This window comes from Hippoglossus hippoglossus, chromosome 6 (assembly GCF_009819705.1).
Source record: "Hippoglossus hippoglossus isolate fHipHip1 chromosome 6, fHipHip1.pri, whole genome shotgun sequence".
Lineage (NCBI taxonomy): Eukaryota > Metazoa > Chordata > Actinopteri > Pleuronectiformes > Pleuronectidae > Hippoglossus > Hippoglossus hippoglossus.
This window is the reverse complement of record NC_047156.1, coordinates 19,846,914-19,864,696: the sequence shown is the minus strand read 5'-3', so window position 1 is coordinate 19,864,696 and position 17,783 is coordinate 19,846,914. Positions and strand designations below refer to the sequence as shown.

At 40.8% G+C, this 17,783-nt stretch overlaps 2 protein-coding genes across 2 annotated transcripts in view; both read left to right on the top strand.

Moving 5' to 3' along the window:
- Positions 1-17,783, top strand: part of swap70b (switching B cell complex subunit SWAP70b) — a 43,342-nt gene that overhangs the window by 7,474 nt on the left and 18,085 nt on the right. The window contains exons 2-3 of the mRNA XM_034588493.1: positions 9,260-9,442; positions 11,468-11,608. Of these exons, the coding sequence (XP_034444384.1) occupies positions 9,347-9,442; positions 11,468-11,608 (237 nt within the window). The 5' untranslated portion in view covers positions 9,260-9,346. The remainder of the gene's footprint in view (positions 1-9,259; positions 9,443-11,467; positions 11,609-17,783) is intronic.
- Positions 422-7,086, top strand: wee1 (WEE1 G2 checkpoint kinase). Its single transcript, XM_034588492.1, has 10 exons — positions 422-1,397; positions 1,987-2,201; positions 2,648-2,714; positions 3,203-3,375; positions 3,561-3,829; positions 4,198-4,287; positions 4,429-4,514; positions 4,601-4,771; positions 5,134-5,279; positions 5,892-7,086. Exons 1-10 carry the CDS (start codon positions 909-911, stop codon positions 6,046-6,048), a joined length of 1,863 nt encoding a protein of 620 aa, XP_034444383.1. The 5' UTR covers positions 422-908; the 3' UTR covers positions 6,049-7,086.

Genomic DNA, 17,783 nt, shown 5'->3' with positions numbered 1-17,783 from the left:
AATTATATCAAGTAAACATGGTGTGGGGGGGGGGGGTCTAAATTACATTATATTTCATTTAGCTGATGCTTTTATCCAAATTACTTGCCCAAAGCAGAATTCACCCTTGACATGCAGTTTCTAAGATGGCTTTGTGGTGGTAGTTGTGTATTTTAACTTCCTCGCACGGTTGTTGTTCATGTAAAAGTGGTTAATTGGTACTTTGTGCTGCAGAGAGTGATCGGATTAGGGGTCAACTTGTATTTTGAGTTCTTCTTCTCGTGTCCCTCCGCCTCTTTGATCGCACCGTCTCAATAACAGCACTGACTCTGATCTTCGCGCCACATTGTTGCTGCGCCACTCATGACGTAACGTCTCCCGAACACTCTCAGGCACGCCCATCTTTCAAAATCCTCTAACGCGCTGTGATTGGTCGCCCGTAGTCTCGTGACCAACGGTCGCGGGAAGCTCTTTGCCACGCGCGTGATAGGAAGAGGCTAGTTCTCGGCTCATTCAAAGTTTAGTGTAAACATAGGTTTGGGTTTTTTGCGGAAAGACGTGTTTGCGTTTCGGTGAACTCATCGCAAGGAGGTGACGGACACCGATACTCGACTGAACCGGGAGGTTTCTAGTCTACCGCCGACTTTGGACGTTGCGCTCACGGTGGAAACAAGCTAACTCCGGGGCTACTTCTCAGCGCTAGATGGGCGTGTAGGAAATAGCAGACACGCTAACTTTTTCCTACGATGTTAACGGACATTTAAGCGCTTCGTCGTAGTTTGTTGTCATTTTTAGTTCGATACCTTGACTTTAAGGTAGTTAAAAGCGGAAATAGGTTTGGGTTTTCGGTCGGAAACGCCACTACCACCGTAGTGGAAGTCCAACCGCGTGTTTCACCCGTCGACGAAGCCGGGGTTTAAACCCTGATCATGTCGAGCTACAGTCTCCATCGGCACGGATCCCCCTCTCCGAAGACTGGGCCGATTCGGCAAAAACTACAGTTTACATCCAGCGACGGAGAGGACGAGCCCATTGAGGATGCTAACAACAGTACTGGAGGAGAGTCCGGCTTCACGGAGATGGATTCCCCGATGCCCGTGCGACGAGACACCGTCGATAAACGGCTGGCCGGCGGCAGCAGCCCCTTGAACCAGTCCGGCGGGGACGACGACGTGGAGCTGTGGGATGAGGAGAGTTTCGGCTCACCGTCTCATCTGCGGTCCCCGACCAGCGTCCTCTTCGCCAACTGTTCGCCGTCACCGAGGAAAGGCTCCCGGCTGTACGGAGGCTCACCGGAGCGGTCCTACGTCCAGGACGACGGGGAAGGATCCAGCTCCCCGATCCCGGACTGTCCAGACACACCTCCACACAAAACCTTCAGAAAACTCCGGCTTTTTGACACACCACACACACCAAAGGTTAGTATTTGTCTGTGCATGCTTTAAATCATCGTTCAATCATCCCGAGAGACTAATTTATCGAGAATCAGTGGCATGTTTTACACATGTTTTGCACGGGCCGCAGATCAGGCTTTGGATAACAGCTTGCATGAGCTCACACGCAACTCATGGTAGATTTCCTCAGATGTCTTAAAGTTACATCTACCAGTTTGCACACTTTGTGTTTGCACTATTGGCTCTTTTCAGGTGTTCGGGAAATTAAACAAGCAACACCAAGCGCATACAAGTGTCTGTGTCGGTTAACGAGTGGCCCACGTACTGTATATCTGTAATCATTGCATAATACTTTGACTGTAGTCAGCCGAGCAGATGGATTGTTTTATGCCTGGGCATGTCTTTATCTGTGATTTCTGCATTGCACAGCACTCTTTTAAACACCAAAGTTTAACCCAGATATTCCTCAAAACCTTATTTTATTATCACATACCGGTTTGTTAACTAGGTTTATATCTAATCATTAAGTCAAGTAGTCGTCTTTTCCAAGTCTTAACTGTCTGTCTCTGTTACTGGGCTCAAATTAACAAAGCAATAAATCTGTCTTTTTCAGAGTTTGCTGTCCAGAGCCAGGGGCTCCGGCCCAGGATCCTCCAGCAGGAGAGTTGCCCTGTTCAAGAATGTTGAGCCTTCAGCAAAGTCAATCACTGACGGCAGCAGGAGACAGCAGACCCCTCTGGTCAATTTTAACCCTTTCACCCCGGACTCCCTCCTCATCCAGTCCGCAACTCAGCAGAGGAACAACAGGAAACGGGCACACTGGAATGAGTATGTTGCTCAGATGTTCTCACACTGATACTCATGTTAGAAATACCATTGTTCTCGGGTGTCTAGTAGTTGCACGTTAAAAAACCTGCTGATTCTCCAAAGGGGAGGTATGAGTAGACCAGCTGCAGTCAATATGTTGTATGCACACTTTCCATCCTGTTGCTTTATAACTAAACGACTTTACACATTTGTTATTGCAGTCAGGAGACGGTAGTTAACCACAGATACTAAGGGGCATTGAACACCTTTAACCACCATCTTGTACACAGATCAAACCTATTGTTATAATAACCAAAAAACGTTAAAGCCGTTGACTGGGGCCAGACTTTTTGGCTGGGAACCAAGACCTCATGGTTACTGGTGAACTCTGCCATGTGCTTGTGAAGCCCACAGTGCTGCCCCCTGCTGTATAGAATGTTAACCCACTTTTGTGTTTGATCTTACAGCTCATGTGGTGAAGACATGGAGGCAAGTGATGGTGAAGGAGAGGAGGAAGCCCTCCCACCTTCCAAGGTAATTAAATGTTTTTTATGATTGTATGCATTAATGACATACAGTGATATTGACTTTTACACTTGCATGCAGGGAGTTTATTTATTTAAAATCATTAGAAGCTTTTTGTTTCATCCAATTTTTTGTTATTTTATTTTATTAATCAGAGCCTATACAAATTATTTATTGAAAAACACCCACAAAACAATTCAGTTTAAAAGATACATGTAATTATCATAAATAAAGAATTGTATAGACTCATTGTATATATTGAGCAATAGTCACTGTAGCTCCAGGTACAACAAGTAGAAACAGTTAAGGCTTTAAATCATTTCATATGTAAATTGACTAAAACCAGTTCACTAAGAAAACCTGTTTATTTATAGTGGTTATGCTAAATAGCCACTGTGAAGCAGCAACAGTACAAACTTCATGACAAAAAAGACTGAATTTAAAAACTAGTTCTTCAAAATGTTCATGTTTTGATAAAGCTCTCCATCTGCCTGCAGAGGATCACCATGATGGAAAGCAACATGATGTCCCGGTACGCCTCAGAGTTCCTCGAGCTGGAGAAGATTGGCTGCGGGGAATTTGGTGCTGTGTTCAAGTGTGTGAAAAGAATCGACGGCTGCATCTATGCCATCAAGCGATCGAAGAAACCCTTGGCAGGATCAATAGATGAGTATGTTGAAAAACTCTACATATTTAAAATTTTAAGTTATCTTCTTTTGATGAGTCGTTAACTTAAATTTATTGGCCATGCAATAAAAGCTGTTTACCTTGTTTGAGGCATCCTTTTTCGTTTTCACTACAAAAGCCTACATCAGATGTAAATTGATTAAAACAATCTGTTCCCCTCCTCCACAGACAGAACGCCTTACGGGAGGTGTATGCCCACGCTGTGCTGGGTCAGCATCCCCACGTGGTGCGGTACTACTCTGCCTGGGCCGAGGACGACCACATGCTCATTCAGAACGAGTACTGCAATGGAGGTACGCTGTCAGATGTCATTGCAGAGAACTACAGGCGGCTCAGCTACCTGTCGGAGCTGGAGCTGAAAGATCTGCTTCTACAAGTCACACGAGGACTCAAGTACATCCACTCTACATCTCTGGTGCACATGGACATCAAGCCCAGTGAGTATATAAGAAGAAAAGTAACCGTTTATAGATTTGTATAAAGTCAGAAATTGCCAGCTGAAACCAAGTCTGTGAGGTGACACTAATGTAAGGAGGGTTTCATGGTTCCTTGAAATGCGTTTGAGTTTGATGCTGAGAAAAAAGTACTTGAATATTAAAATTTTGTATAAAACCAAAAATAAATATGTTATGTTAGCAATTGGTTAATAATTCCAAATGTTCTGCTTCATATCCAGTCCCACAAATCAATCCCTGTTGGTTTTTATTGATACTGTCTTTCATACAAGTCTGTGAAGAGACCAGACTCTTCATGTGAAGGGTTTTCTGGTCAGAAACTAACAGAAGCATTAATGTCTTGTTCCTAGGCAACATCTTTATTTCTCGGAAAGCTGTAGCGAGCTGCGATGACTGTGATGATGAAGATGGTCTGGTCACCAGTGCTGTCTACAAAATTGGTAAGATGCTCTCACAGTTCTTGTATAATGACTTCCTGCACTTGAATCTTTAATCTTTAACCGATTAATTTTGTATTTATACTCAGAATTGGGTGGTCATCCTTGCATCTAAAATCTATTTTGTATGTGCTTGCTCTTCAGGTGATCTTGGTCATGTGACAAGAGTAAACAATCCCCAAGTGGAGGAGGGTGACAGCAGATACCTGGCCAATGAAGTTTTACAAGAGGTTTGTAATCCTGCATACAAACTCCTTTTGAACCAGTAAAGCTTTAAACAAGGTCCTTAACTTGTTTTGTTTTTTTTTGTATGTAGGACTACACTAACTTGATGAAGGCGGACATCTTTGCGCTTGCTCTGACTGTTGTCAGTGTCTCTGGGGCCGAGCCTCTTCCCACCAATGGAGACAAATGGCACGAGATCCGAAAAGGAAAACTTCCAGCCATCCCTCAAGTGCTTTCTTCCGAGTTTCTCAGCCTCCTCAAGGTAACAGCCAACAAGTCTTAGATCTAAATATTTGAAATTCTGTCTTTTTAATCCATTAGATTGTTTTAGATTTACACCTTAAAGAAAATGTCTGAAGTGTTTATTTCCCTCCCTGTCATGACTGTCAATGTCTTTTCTGCCATGTCATTAACAAACTGATAAATATAGAAAGAAATCTACTGTCAACTATAAAAACAAATGCGGAGAATGTCTTGCTGATTAATTACTAATGTAATGTACATGTTTATGTCTTGCCTTAATTTCTGTAGGGAGATGACTTTGTGCCTATGTTTCTTTTTCCATTGCCGTTCAGTAGCTTTTCTTTCTGGCCTAATCTTGTAGTTTTTTTTCTTGTACTTCAGCTGATGATCCACCCTGATCCAACAAGGAGACCATCAACTTCTGAGCTCATCAAACACCCAGTGCTTCTCACCGCTGCCAGAATGAGTGCTGATCAGCTCCGGGTCGAACTCAACGCTGAAAAGTTCAAAAACGCACTGCTACAAAAGTAAGTACAGGGCACTCAGGAAAATTCCCTCTGAGGAAAAGATTGTTACTGTTGTCCTTGTGGCCACTAGACTACATGAGGCATCAACTGTGCATATACTCCTCCAAGTGAACCAGACTCCGACTCTACGTGTCTGTTTACGCATTTGTTAGAGATCAGAATAAAACTGAAATTACAAGCAAAATTAACTGCTTATGTAAACACATCAATGTTTCCGTTAAACGTGATTATGGTGAAATTCCGGCCTAATCCCAAAAAGCTTTTTCAGTGTATTAAACTTAGACCCACACTAGTGTTGGTTGATATTTATTTATCTTTCTGAAAAGGTGGTACTGATTTATATATTGAAAAAATTATCAATATATTTACATCAACAGTAATCTAATCAAGTAGTTTGATAATCAATCACTGAAGTTTTTCACAAGCAAATATGACAGATGTTCAGTTGTTGGAGCCTCTTGTATCTGAACTCTTTCGGGTTTTTGGCATTAATCAGGGAAATAAAAAACTGATTAATCTATATAGTAAGATTGAAAATATGCATCCTTGATTCAGTTTAAGAAAGAGTTGTGGTGTCATTAATGCTCACCTGTATGTGTTTGTCTTCCCCAGGGAGCTGAAGAAGGCCCAGATGGCCAGGGCTGCAGCAGAGGAGAAGGTTCTGTCCACCGACAGGGTCCTGACCCGCTCCACAGTCCAGTCCAACCCCAGAACCTCCAGACTTATCGGAAAGAAGATGAATCGGTCGGTCAGCCTCACCATCTACTGAGACTTTAATCCAACCTGACAGGAAGGTAGCTCATGGACCTTTACTCGGGCCGTTCAGTTGAAGTGGTCTTGTTTTTCTTATCGGAGGTTAAATCCGGTCGGTCAAGGTGTTGGGCTCCGCGGCTCAACGGAAGCTGTAGACTTTTGCCACACCGAACTTGAACTCATCTCGATAGACTCTCATTGCCAACATAGTTCAGCCTTTTTGCCAACGAACTTTATTTGGAAAAAAAAACTCATTCCTCAAAGGTAGTTACTTTACCTTTACACTCTGTCATTCCTTAAGTTTGCATAGACGTCGGTGTCTCTCTGTGTCTGCCCTTGCACTTCCCTCGACAAAGCCGAAGTCCGTTGGCAGCGCAACAAAGCTGCAGTGAAGCTCTCTTCAGTGTGAATGTACTTGCCGTCGCCGTGTGCACCTTACTGCCTGTCAAAAGCCTGATGCTGGGTATCAGAGGGTCTGAGAACTGATGATTTCTGTGTCTGTAATGGAGCACTTTGGAGGCAAAACGTGGAACTTCCCACGTTGCATTTTTTTTGTTTAATAGAAAAGAAAAACCTGCTGCTATTGATGTTTTGTATGTATCAGGGTTTGGCCAGTTTCAGGTTGGATTGTTCTCGAGGTCATTGGCTCTTATTTTGAAAGTAGCAGGAGTCCATCAGCCCTTCCCTCATATCACACCTTTTCTTTTTTCTGTTTGGATAAAAAAAGGACTCGTGGCATTTAGGAAAATAATCTTGAAGTACCAAACCCGGTGATTGAAATCATCTGTGAGGTTAGAATGGATCCATGTTGTGATTTTCCCCTGTTGATTGGTGCTGCCAACCCTGCCTTGTAGCATTGCAACAATCATCATCCTGTTTTTTTGGATTCTCGTGTATTCTGTCCTTTTTTGTTTTTCTCATGCCGTCATTCCCATGAGGCTCTCCTTCACTTAGAGAAGTATTCATCTCTTTGTTCTGTTAAACTCTAACACACAAAACTTTTTGTTGTAACATGTACATATGTTCTTTTAATAAAGTCTCTCCTACACTCTTCTCTGTTTAGTGATTATTTGTGGTGCAGAGGGAATATTGTCAGATTATATTATACAGTTTCCTGCAGTTTCGACTTCAATCACTTGGTAAAGATTATTTCTATCTGCAGTGTTTGAACTACTTGTACAGGATTGTTTTAGAGTTGAAACAAGATAGATGATTAATTACAAGAACGACCAATACAGTGCCAGTTCCTCAAAAGTGACCAAAAATGTCTTTTGGGTTTTGATGTTTGCACAAAACAAGCAATTGTTAAGGGGATTAGCAGGGGCTGTTAAATTGAATTAAAGAGTCATTCATTACAAGAAGTGATAGGGGAATTTAAAAACTAATTTGCAGATTTGTTTAGCTTTGAAAAATGTCAAGATGATTTTATTTGTTACGGTTTATACAGTTAGTCATCCAGTACATCAAATTAATGTTAGCAGTCGATAGAGATGATCAGTCCATAGATATTCATATATATATATATATATTTTTTTTTATTAGGAGTTTCAATTTTTTGTTGTAAACATTTTTTCACAGGAAGTGGTTTCAGGTAGTTGATGCTTGTGCCTTGTTTTTTGCATTGAACCACAAACACCTTGAATCACCTGTCCTGTTCCCTGAGACTGATTTATATTGTCCTGTCTTGAGCATGAAATTTACACTGATCTCATGATCCTGTATAATGTCAACATGCGTGTGAACAGGGGCCTTGCAATAGACAAAGCAGGCACCAATTTTGTGAGGGCTCACTTAAATTCTACGATCAGCCATTTACAGGAGACTGGAACTGACACTGTGGTTCCAAAACCCTCAGCACACAAGGTTGGAAATCTTCAGAGGTTTGTGTGGGTATGATGTGCCTGGGGTGGTGGTTAGGGTTAGCTGCTTTACTATGTGCACAGCATGCAGTCCAATATAACAACCCATTCAAGTTCGTTTTGTATTGACGTTTCCTGTTGTCATTTTAGACAAAGTTAGTGGTGCTGAATAACACTAATTACAGTAATTTTTTTAGGCAATATAAAGGAAAATTGTCTAATATTCTGTAGGGGCTTGAACAGTGGCTTCTCCAGGCATAAAATGACAGGAAATAGGTGACAAGATTGGAAATGATGTGTCTCAAAAATTACATTTAACGCACAGTAAGAAACAAACATAGTTTAACACAGTACTTTGGTAACAATATATCCCAGAACAACCCATCTACTACATAAGAGTACTGAATTTGAGACTGATACTACGATTATCATTACTAATAATCACAACGCTGATCATATTAACAATGATAAAAGCACCAGAGAAACAATAAAAAGAAACTTGAAGATTACACTGCATTAGACAAATACAAATAGAAGAGTAACAAGATTTTTTTTTTTTAATTATAAAATGACAAACAGTAAGATCAGAATTTGAAGAAGCTCACCTGTAAAAAAGTGTCTTTAATAGAAAGTAAAAAGAGGAGAAGGGGTAAGATGGATGTCCTCAGGGAGATTGTTCCAAACAAAGAGACACCTACTATTATTATTATTATTGTAGATCGCTGTTGTCTTAAAGGGATAGTTCACTCATTATCTACTCACCACTATGCCGGTGGAGGGGTGGGTGAAGTGTCTCATTGGTAAACAGTGTTGCAGCCAAATCCAATGCAATTGAAGTAACTGGTGACCAATTATCCGAAAGGAGGTCAAATTTACACCATGTTTTTAGCTGAAACGTTTGCTAACGCAGCTCCAGAGGAAGATAACAGCAGACGTTCAGGCTAAAAACATTCACGCTATGCATGTTTGAAGAAGTGGTCGCCATTTACTTCCTTTGTATTGGATTTGGCTGCAACACTGTTTACCCCTGAAACTCCAGAAGGGTTCTGTGGACCCAGACACTTCACCCACCCCTCCATCTGCATAGTGGAGACTAGATGAGTCCATTTTCATTTTTGGGTGAACTATCCCTTTAGGATAATGAATAGGATGCACAGATTGTTTCATGTTCGATCCATTAAATGGGCCAAATGTGACACAACAACACAAACACTCTGTTGTGTGTGTGTGTGTATATGTGTGTGTCTCTCGCTGAGCGGTGCTGCAGCATCGTCGTTGTCCCGCGTCACGTGACCTGTTGCCCGTCCCCGCGGTGTGTGTGCAGCAGGGACAGCTCACTCACACGTTCAGAGGAGGAGGAGAGAGGAGACACACACACATATATCTCTAGAGGGGAGCCAGAGAGAAAAGACGAGGAGGAGAAGAAGAAGAGGTTGACTTGTTGAATCCTCCATCATGGCGCTGAGGGACGAGCTGCTGAAGTCGATCTGGCACGCGTTCACTGCTCTGGACGTGGACCAGAGCGGGAAAGTCTCCAAATCTCAGCTGAAGGTAAAAAAACAACAAACAACACTCAACAATAGTTTCATTATCTTCCTGTGAGAGTCTGAAGTGAGCGCACACACCTCCTCTCCCCGTCATTAACACTACTACCTGTTAGCACAGAGTGTTGAACCCAGACTGCGGCTCCTCACCTGCCGATCATCTCCCGCTGATCGCTTATTAGAAACTTCAGCAACTTCCGGGAGAAAACCCACCACAATAAAACCACAAACCAATGCACGTGTCGAATCAAAAGGTATTGAATGAAGTGGTTATATTGGTTTAGAAGTCACTGTGGTGCCACTGGGACTGACACCAGCATCAGTCTGGGACACACAGAAGGAATGAGCAGGTGTTGTAAAGTGATGCTAGATTGGGATCATTACTCTAGTGCTCAAATTAAAGGTCCTCTGTGTTAAAATGGAACTTTCCCTGAGAGATAGTCTCAGCATTATTACACTAAAATGATATTAAACCTCTGTGTTGTTAGGTGTGTTCTGCCTGTAAACATCTTAATCCGTATTCATGTCCGATGTTTCACGGTTCAATGCATTGTTCATTGGAGGAGAGCTGGGTCAGTCAGTGGAAAAACCCAGATGAAACCACAGCTCAGCGAATCAAAACTAAACTTTTTTAAGTTTCCGGAAGATAACTCGACATGTATACAACTTTAAGACATGCCCACATATCCCCAGGTCTGTTAAGGCTGCAGTGTGCCAGCCAGACATTGTTCCCAAGCTGGAAATATAAACAATAAAGGTCAGGGTTTCAGGTCAGCAGTGTCTGAATCTCAAGAGAAGAGCTTTCACTTGCCTCAGTAGACCAGAATGCAATGCAGCTTGTTGTTGTAAGAGGTGAATCCCTTTCTCTTTTCTGACCCAAGACCCTCTTTCCAAAGCATCCTCTATGTGTACATGTTTAAGCACCATCTGAATGCAGCAGGGTGGCAAAAGATGATCTGTGAAACAAAGGAAATCAACAGCTTAAGAAAAAAGATACATTTGTCAATAACTGTACTTGTTTCAAATGTTACTCCTGACATGTGTTGGTCATCACAGAATGAAGCAAGAAGTAGATCCTGGAGTCGGATTCTCACAAACACAATATACATGTCAAAGTCTAGCTACGAGCCAAGAGGAGCAATACACACAGTTCATGAAAGCTGTGTAATAATTAGAGCTGAAATATCTAGTCGATCAACAGGAAATTAATTGGTAACTATGGTTACTGTTTGAGGCGAAATGGCCTAAACCTCTGGTTCCAGTTTATTAAACAGGAATATTTGCGGATTTGATTTGTCTTGTATGATGAAGTAGTGCACCTGCAACATTGAATAACGTATAGAATAACAATTTAAGTTTCTAATCTCAATTTATTGCACCTCAAGCGGTTCTTGTTTTAGTTGAATTATTTGATTTAATTTATTAATTTTCTTTAAATCTAAATTATATTCCCATAGGCTATTACTTTAGCTCTTGCTTTGGCTATCTGGCAAATTTGACTCTTTCTTATTTGTGTTTTCTTGGTGTCTCTGAATGTTTTATGTTCTGTACTCAACTATATTGTAAATTAGGTCTCTACCTCATAGAGTTAAGAGGTTGATTGAATGAATGAATGAAAAAAGTAGTCCATTTTAATATCTTCGAGCTTTGGACTAAACCAGACACCTAAAGACGTCATGTTTGACCTTAGGACATTGAAATGGGCCTTTCTCATTGTTCTGAGAAATCTGCAAATATCCTCATGTTAGAGCTTCTCAAATAGGAGGAGTCGCTGATTTTCTCTGCTTTTATTTTGTGAACTAAATATTTTGAAGGCCTGAGCACTAACAGTGTGAGGACCCTGTTGGGATTGCTCCGATTATTGGGTTTTGAATTCTTAGTTGCACTGATCGATCTAATAGAAGATATCACATTGTGCTCAAGGACACTGTGATGGACATTTCCTGTTTTATATATATAGACAATTGACCTAATAAATGAGCAACTTCTATAAACACGAAGTTCGAACCTAAGTCTTTTCCCATCATTCCAGGTGCTGTCCCACAACTTGTGCACAGTGATGAAGATCCCACACGACCCCGTGGCCCTGGAGGAGCATTTTAAAGACGATGACGAGGGTCCCGTTTCCACCCAGGGGTACATGCCGTACCTGAACAAGTTCATCCTGGATAAGGTCAGTCCACAACAATGATTGTCACTGGAGAACCCATTGTGTCGCACATCTGGACACAGGCGGCGGATGAAACTAAAATGTTTGTATTTAAAGCAAGCAAGTAAAACTAGAGTATAATATAATATTACCAGTTTTGTGTTGATGCAAGACATTATATTTAACCTTATTTAGTTGATTCATAAAGTCAGCAAATATGGATGTGAAACAGCTAAAGTTCATTAAAGACATACTGGTTCAGGGTTAACATTTAGAAACCGCTGTTGCTCTCACTATGGCTTTTCTGTGGGGAGTGTGTCATGTTTTTTTTTTATCACCATTGCAGTGTGCTATAAGATACTCTATGGGAAATGAGACATTATCATGAGACCTTCAACAGACTTGACAGCAGACCTGAAAAGGGATGTGGCACGAAGTTCAAGGGTTTGATTTCCAGTTAGGCCCATTTATTTAATTTCCATTCAGATTTATCTGAAACAACATCCTCTGACTGTCTCGCTGCCAAATCCAGATAAGGCAGCTTGTTGTTGTTCTAATCCTCTGAGTGGACCTCAGTAGTTTGTGCCATCTCAGTGTGGATTGTGGCTAGTATGTGATCGTTGTGTTATTGTTTCTTTCATTCAGTTAAGAGGATATTTTTTATATCTTATTTAATAATGCAGCAAATTTTGAATATTTTGTTAGACTGTAAAAATCCATTGATTGACACATAGCATTTATATATTGTGCTGTGTCACAGTGTTATTTCTGTCATTGTACTGAGCTCAAACAGCAACACAGCACCAGTCATTGAACACTAAGTCGATTCATTCAGCTGTCTGTCTATCCCTCCGTCTGTCTCTCCCTCCGTCTGTCCCTCCCTCCGTCTGTCCCTCCCTCCGTCTATCCCTCCCTCCGTCTGTCCCTCCCTCCATCCATCCCTCAGTGATGATGTTATAACGGGTCACAGCATGAGTGGAACGCTGGTGATTGTTGTTCTAGGCATCATGACAAGAGAAAAGGCCTTTCATTTTGTGATGTCATAAGTAGCCTGGAACTCTCGCTGGCTGTCTGGTGTTCTTGCAGTATGATGTCATGATGATGGTCTATGGGTGTTGCCGTGGTGAAAGGTTTGGAATTCTGTTGTGTCATAAAAACTCTCCTAAAGGTCAAAGAACCTTTGACCTCTGGTTGGATCAGCGTGTCTGCCCAGGTCTTTACAAGTCTTAAAGTGGAGTCACTCTCCTCAGCACAAAGGCCGTTTAGGTATGAAAAAGTCTTGAATTGAATTGACAACAGTCTTGAATATCTTCTCTTGCTTTGTTCGTTCATCAATCCGAAGAAATCAGCCCAATCTTCACATTTTGTTGCAAACATTTCTCATTTGTTTCGCTTGAATGTCTGAAATGATTTTGTAATGATGGACTATTCGATTAACTGACTAAATGTGGCAGCTCTAAAAAGAGTTAATCATCATATCTTGTGTTTTTCCTTCATACTGTCGCATGTTTGTTGGTTCCTAAATTGGACTCGCTGAGCCCTGAAGAAATGCAGCATACCTATTTTCTGAAGTCCTATGATAAGTTGATTATTGTTTAATTTGTTTTTATGGCATTTCCATGGTCTGTAGTCATTAAGTTCATTAGTGGAATGATGCTTGGATTACTCCACGGGGTAATTAAAATTACTTTTACAGTGGTTATTGGATAGATATGATGAAAATTGAAATATATTGATTTAATTCATATTCAACTCTTGCAACATAGATCTAAAACTGTAAATGATGGATAAATGATGTGCTAGTGTCCTTATTTATAAATATTGAATTCATGAGTTTTATGTTAAGAAAAAGCAAAAACAAAGTTTTACCTAAAATCACACTAATTTTGTTTCAATGAATCTATTCATCTCTCCGTCATCTGTTGTGTTAGTCTTTGTGCTGCTGTAAAGTTTCATGTGGACTCTGTTACTCTGAAGGGATTGTAACAAATCTGTCAAGGTTAAGGCCGGCGCTGGTGCCACTGTTGTTGCTGAAATCACTGAGGCAGGCTGCTTTTGTTGAGGGTTGTGATGACATATGTCTTGTGCATGATTTGGCCATTTGACTAAAATTCACATGAGAGTATAAAATACAGTAATGTGAATAGGATCTAAATTTGACTGGACAGTGTGAGTTTGTAATGTTTGGTTTGAAAAGGTAACGTCTCTGGGAAACAGGCACTCTTTTCTTCTAGTAAATGAACTTCTGGAGTTAGCTTCAGGAAAGGAGAAGTGACTTCATGAGCAGATGTTAATACCCCCCCACCCTCCCATTGAAGTGGTGGTGACCTCTCAGTGGAGAGCAAGGGCGTCGGCTGGTACATTCAGCTGCTCTCACTCCTGAGGAAACTCCACCCGCTCTCACACACTGGGAGACTGTGTACATGTATGCATGTATGTATGAGTTGTTGTGTATGCACATGTTTGTGTTGTCACCAGAAACCTGAAAGGCAGGACAACAACAACCTATTTTACACACTGATAAAGTTGATGGTCAAGAAAAATGTAAACGTAGGAATACTCTTAAGTTATGTGTATGTTAAGAATTCATCTTGAATGTCATCAAATGGAAAAAAAGACACAAAATGACCACATACAGAGATGCAAAACAAATATAAAGAGATGGAAACTATAAAAATACACAAAGTGAGTCAAAACAGACACAAAGTGACTCGAAAGCTTTTCAATTTCCACTGGAAGAATGGCAAATGTCATTGTGCTGTACCATTATTGCCACAGTACGAAGGGAAAGCAGCAAAACATGTCCTGAGCATTTACCTGGTAATTTGACTCACCCGCAAAGTGACTCAAAAACAGACCACAGAGACACAAAATGACTGCTAAAAGACATCACAACCATAGAGACAAATACACACTAATCAGCTATAGAAAATTCTAAGACAGCTGAAAGTGACACAACATGACCACAAAGACGAGTACAAAGAAATTCAAAACTAGACCAAAGAGACAGAAAACGACTGCACGGGCACAGAAACAAAACTAATGAAACAAAACAAATACACACTACAAAATGATGCAAAACAGCTGATAAGAGTCACAATCATTTCATAGTTGATAGAGGCATAACATAATCACAAAGAGACACAATTATCTTTAAAAGACATTTTCTGATTTTGGTTCTGGTGGTCTTTCTTCTTTGTAGAGAGGTAGAGGACATTTTACATGTCTGTGTCCAGGGTTGTTTTGCCTCATCATTTGTCTACGTGTGTGTGTCATCCTCGTCTTCTCTGACCCAGTCAGTAACAATGCAGAAGTAAATAAATTGCACACCCCTGACATTTCTTCTTAGCAAAGTACAAAAACAATGAGAACTGTGTCAGTGCGGTGAAACCTGACACTGAAATGCCAAAGAAAGAAGAGACAGCGGTGACATTGAAGCTCAGAACTCACCACTTTGTGGTTCATTGAAGTGAAACATTCCTCAGAAGCAAGTGTTAACCCTGAACCATCCAGAGTGTGTCTGTGTGTCTGAGTGTCATTTTTGGCTGTAATTATTCCTGCGGTCCACACTGACAGAAATCCTCTCTAATGCTATTCCATTGAAAGTCCTAATTCAGTGCAAAAAATTATTAAAGCTAATATGAGGCTTCAGGAGGCTTAATGACTTTTTAATCACATTATGTTTGTCGTAATGTTTTCATGGACAGTGTTTCCATGCTGAGCTGCTGTGGTGCGACATATGGGAGGACATTTCACGTTAATAACACAAAAATTGTAAGATGACAACATGATGTGACAAACACACAATTCTTAAGATACAGCTTAAGATACACTTAAGGTTTTTACACAGAACTGGTGGATTGTAAGATGACTAATACACTAATACTTGTTTAGTTACTTTATGAATTCACCTTTACACTACCCAAAACAAATTGTGTACCATTGTTTTTAACCGTCATGAGTATAGACTGTATAAAAAGGTTGAAGATGACTGCTCCCAAGCTTAAGTGTCTGAAGCCAAAGTGTCTCGCCACCTAGTGGCTGGCTGCAGTATCCGCCATAAAGCCTGATCCCTCCATGTTAGTGGATTGGACATGGACCAAACCTAAAGTACATATCAAATACATTTTTCTTTCATTTTAGATAATTCTTATCACACTGATGTTTGTTTAAGAAGCATACATTTTCCTAGTAAGTTTGGTCTCTATTAATTATTTGATGCTATAAAAACGGATCGCGATCGAGACTGACTCGCGATTGGTCGAGATATCAATGGCTTCAATCTCCTGATCTCCACCAAGCAGACTCTGGCTCCAAATGCACAAGATTCCAACGTTGATATCCACTATGTTTTGGCCTCACTTCAGGATAGTGAGAGGAAGTGGAGATGTGTTGTCCATGTTAATATACAGTTCATGGTCATGACCAAGAAATATACAGGGGAGGACATTTTGCAGTTGTTGCAACTCTGTTGGACCAACTCACAGAAAGGTGAACTGATTCAACCAATATCTCGGCTATGTCAGTTTTTATTTTGATTTGAGATATCTCCACATCAAGCATAAAGAGGAAAGAGGAAGAGGAAGAAGCCAAAAAAACCTGCTAGATAAACTTCAAAAATGTGAACTTTTAACATCATGTCACCGTGATTACATAACACCATTCTCCTTGTATCTGTGTTTGAAAGATTTTTACATTCTTTGTCATTTTCACTCCTCTTTTTTATTTGTGTGGTGCTTTCCTTTTGAGTTCAAGTTTGGTACAGTGATGATGCTCAACCACATGCACACTGTCCTGATCGCGCTGACCTTTGAAGGAATAGATAAACTCAAAGAGTCCTAACTGTAAGAAGATTTCATAGTTCAAATATTTCATATTTACACCATCCAGGTTTGTAAAACCTGCTCTGCTGGTAAGAAACACTTTTCCACCTACACATTGTGCAAGAATGGGTGAATTAGTTTCATTTTTCTTACCGGACATTTAGAAATAAAGTTTTGAAACCCTGAAGTCTCAACACATTGACCACACAGTTGTAAGGTTTTTGGTACGGATGAACCTCCCAGCTAACACCTGCAGTGCGTGTGATCATTTTGTGCTCTGGAGCATTAAAAACTTATCATTTCCTCTTTTTAAATGACTTAAATATGTCATCTTCTAACCTCCACTGAATACTGGTCCTGTCCCTTGTGGTGAATATTTCATTTGCAGCAATCCCCTTGATCAAATAGCAGGAAGTCTTGTTTAACTGTTAACGAGCTGTGTAATTGTCCCTGCTTCACTCCTGTGGACTTTCTGTGAGAGCTGAAAAATGCTGCTGCTCATTAAGCTGGAGTTTGGCTCCTGAATCCTAATGGACATGTGGAGCTGAGGGCAGGCAGCACTGACAAGGCTCTTATTGTTGAAGTGTAGAGACCGAGAGAGTGATGGACGGAGCGAGAGGAGGAATAGAAAAAGATAGAGACCGAGAGTCACCGAGCCATGAGGACAAAGACCAACACGATGAGCATGACACAAAGAGTTGCTCTTCCATAACAAACTCTGCTTTCACAGCATCATGCCGTTCCCCTCGTCTGTGTGCTGACTCACTCAGAACCACAAGTCTAAAACGGGCAGCAGGACGATGCACACAAGTCACCACCTGAACACAAGTTTTTTTCAGTCAGATTTTGAAATATGATAACTTGATATTCATCATGGGAGAAACGCTGTCTTGATGGTTCTAGAGGTGGCTATAGAAATAGTCCAGTGCAGTTTTTACCATCGTTTTCTAATGTAACAGGTTGATGGAAATATGTTACAATATCATTACACACTGACAAAAAGACATATATGGAAAGTTTAAACAACCTTAGTACAACATAAAAAGAATACCTCTCAACTGATTTGCTTAACCCTAACCCAGTTTATTGGTCCAACAGCAACTACCTTCCTATCAATCGTATCTCCACTGAGGTTATAATGTTTTGTTGTTGTTGAAACTGATGTATAGAGGTTTTGATGCAAGTCTATCATTATTTTAGGCGAAGTAATTTGTGCTGCAGTTAAACTGTGTTGTATTTACTGAGAGACGTTTCTCTCTTAGCATGTGAGCTCTGAGGAAAGTGAGGACTATCAGGAACATACTGAGCCTGTGGACGCACAGTAGTATATTATGTTGGAGGAAGTGATTGGTGTTTCCATTAGAAAAGGCTGTAGC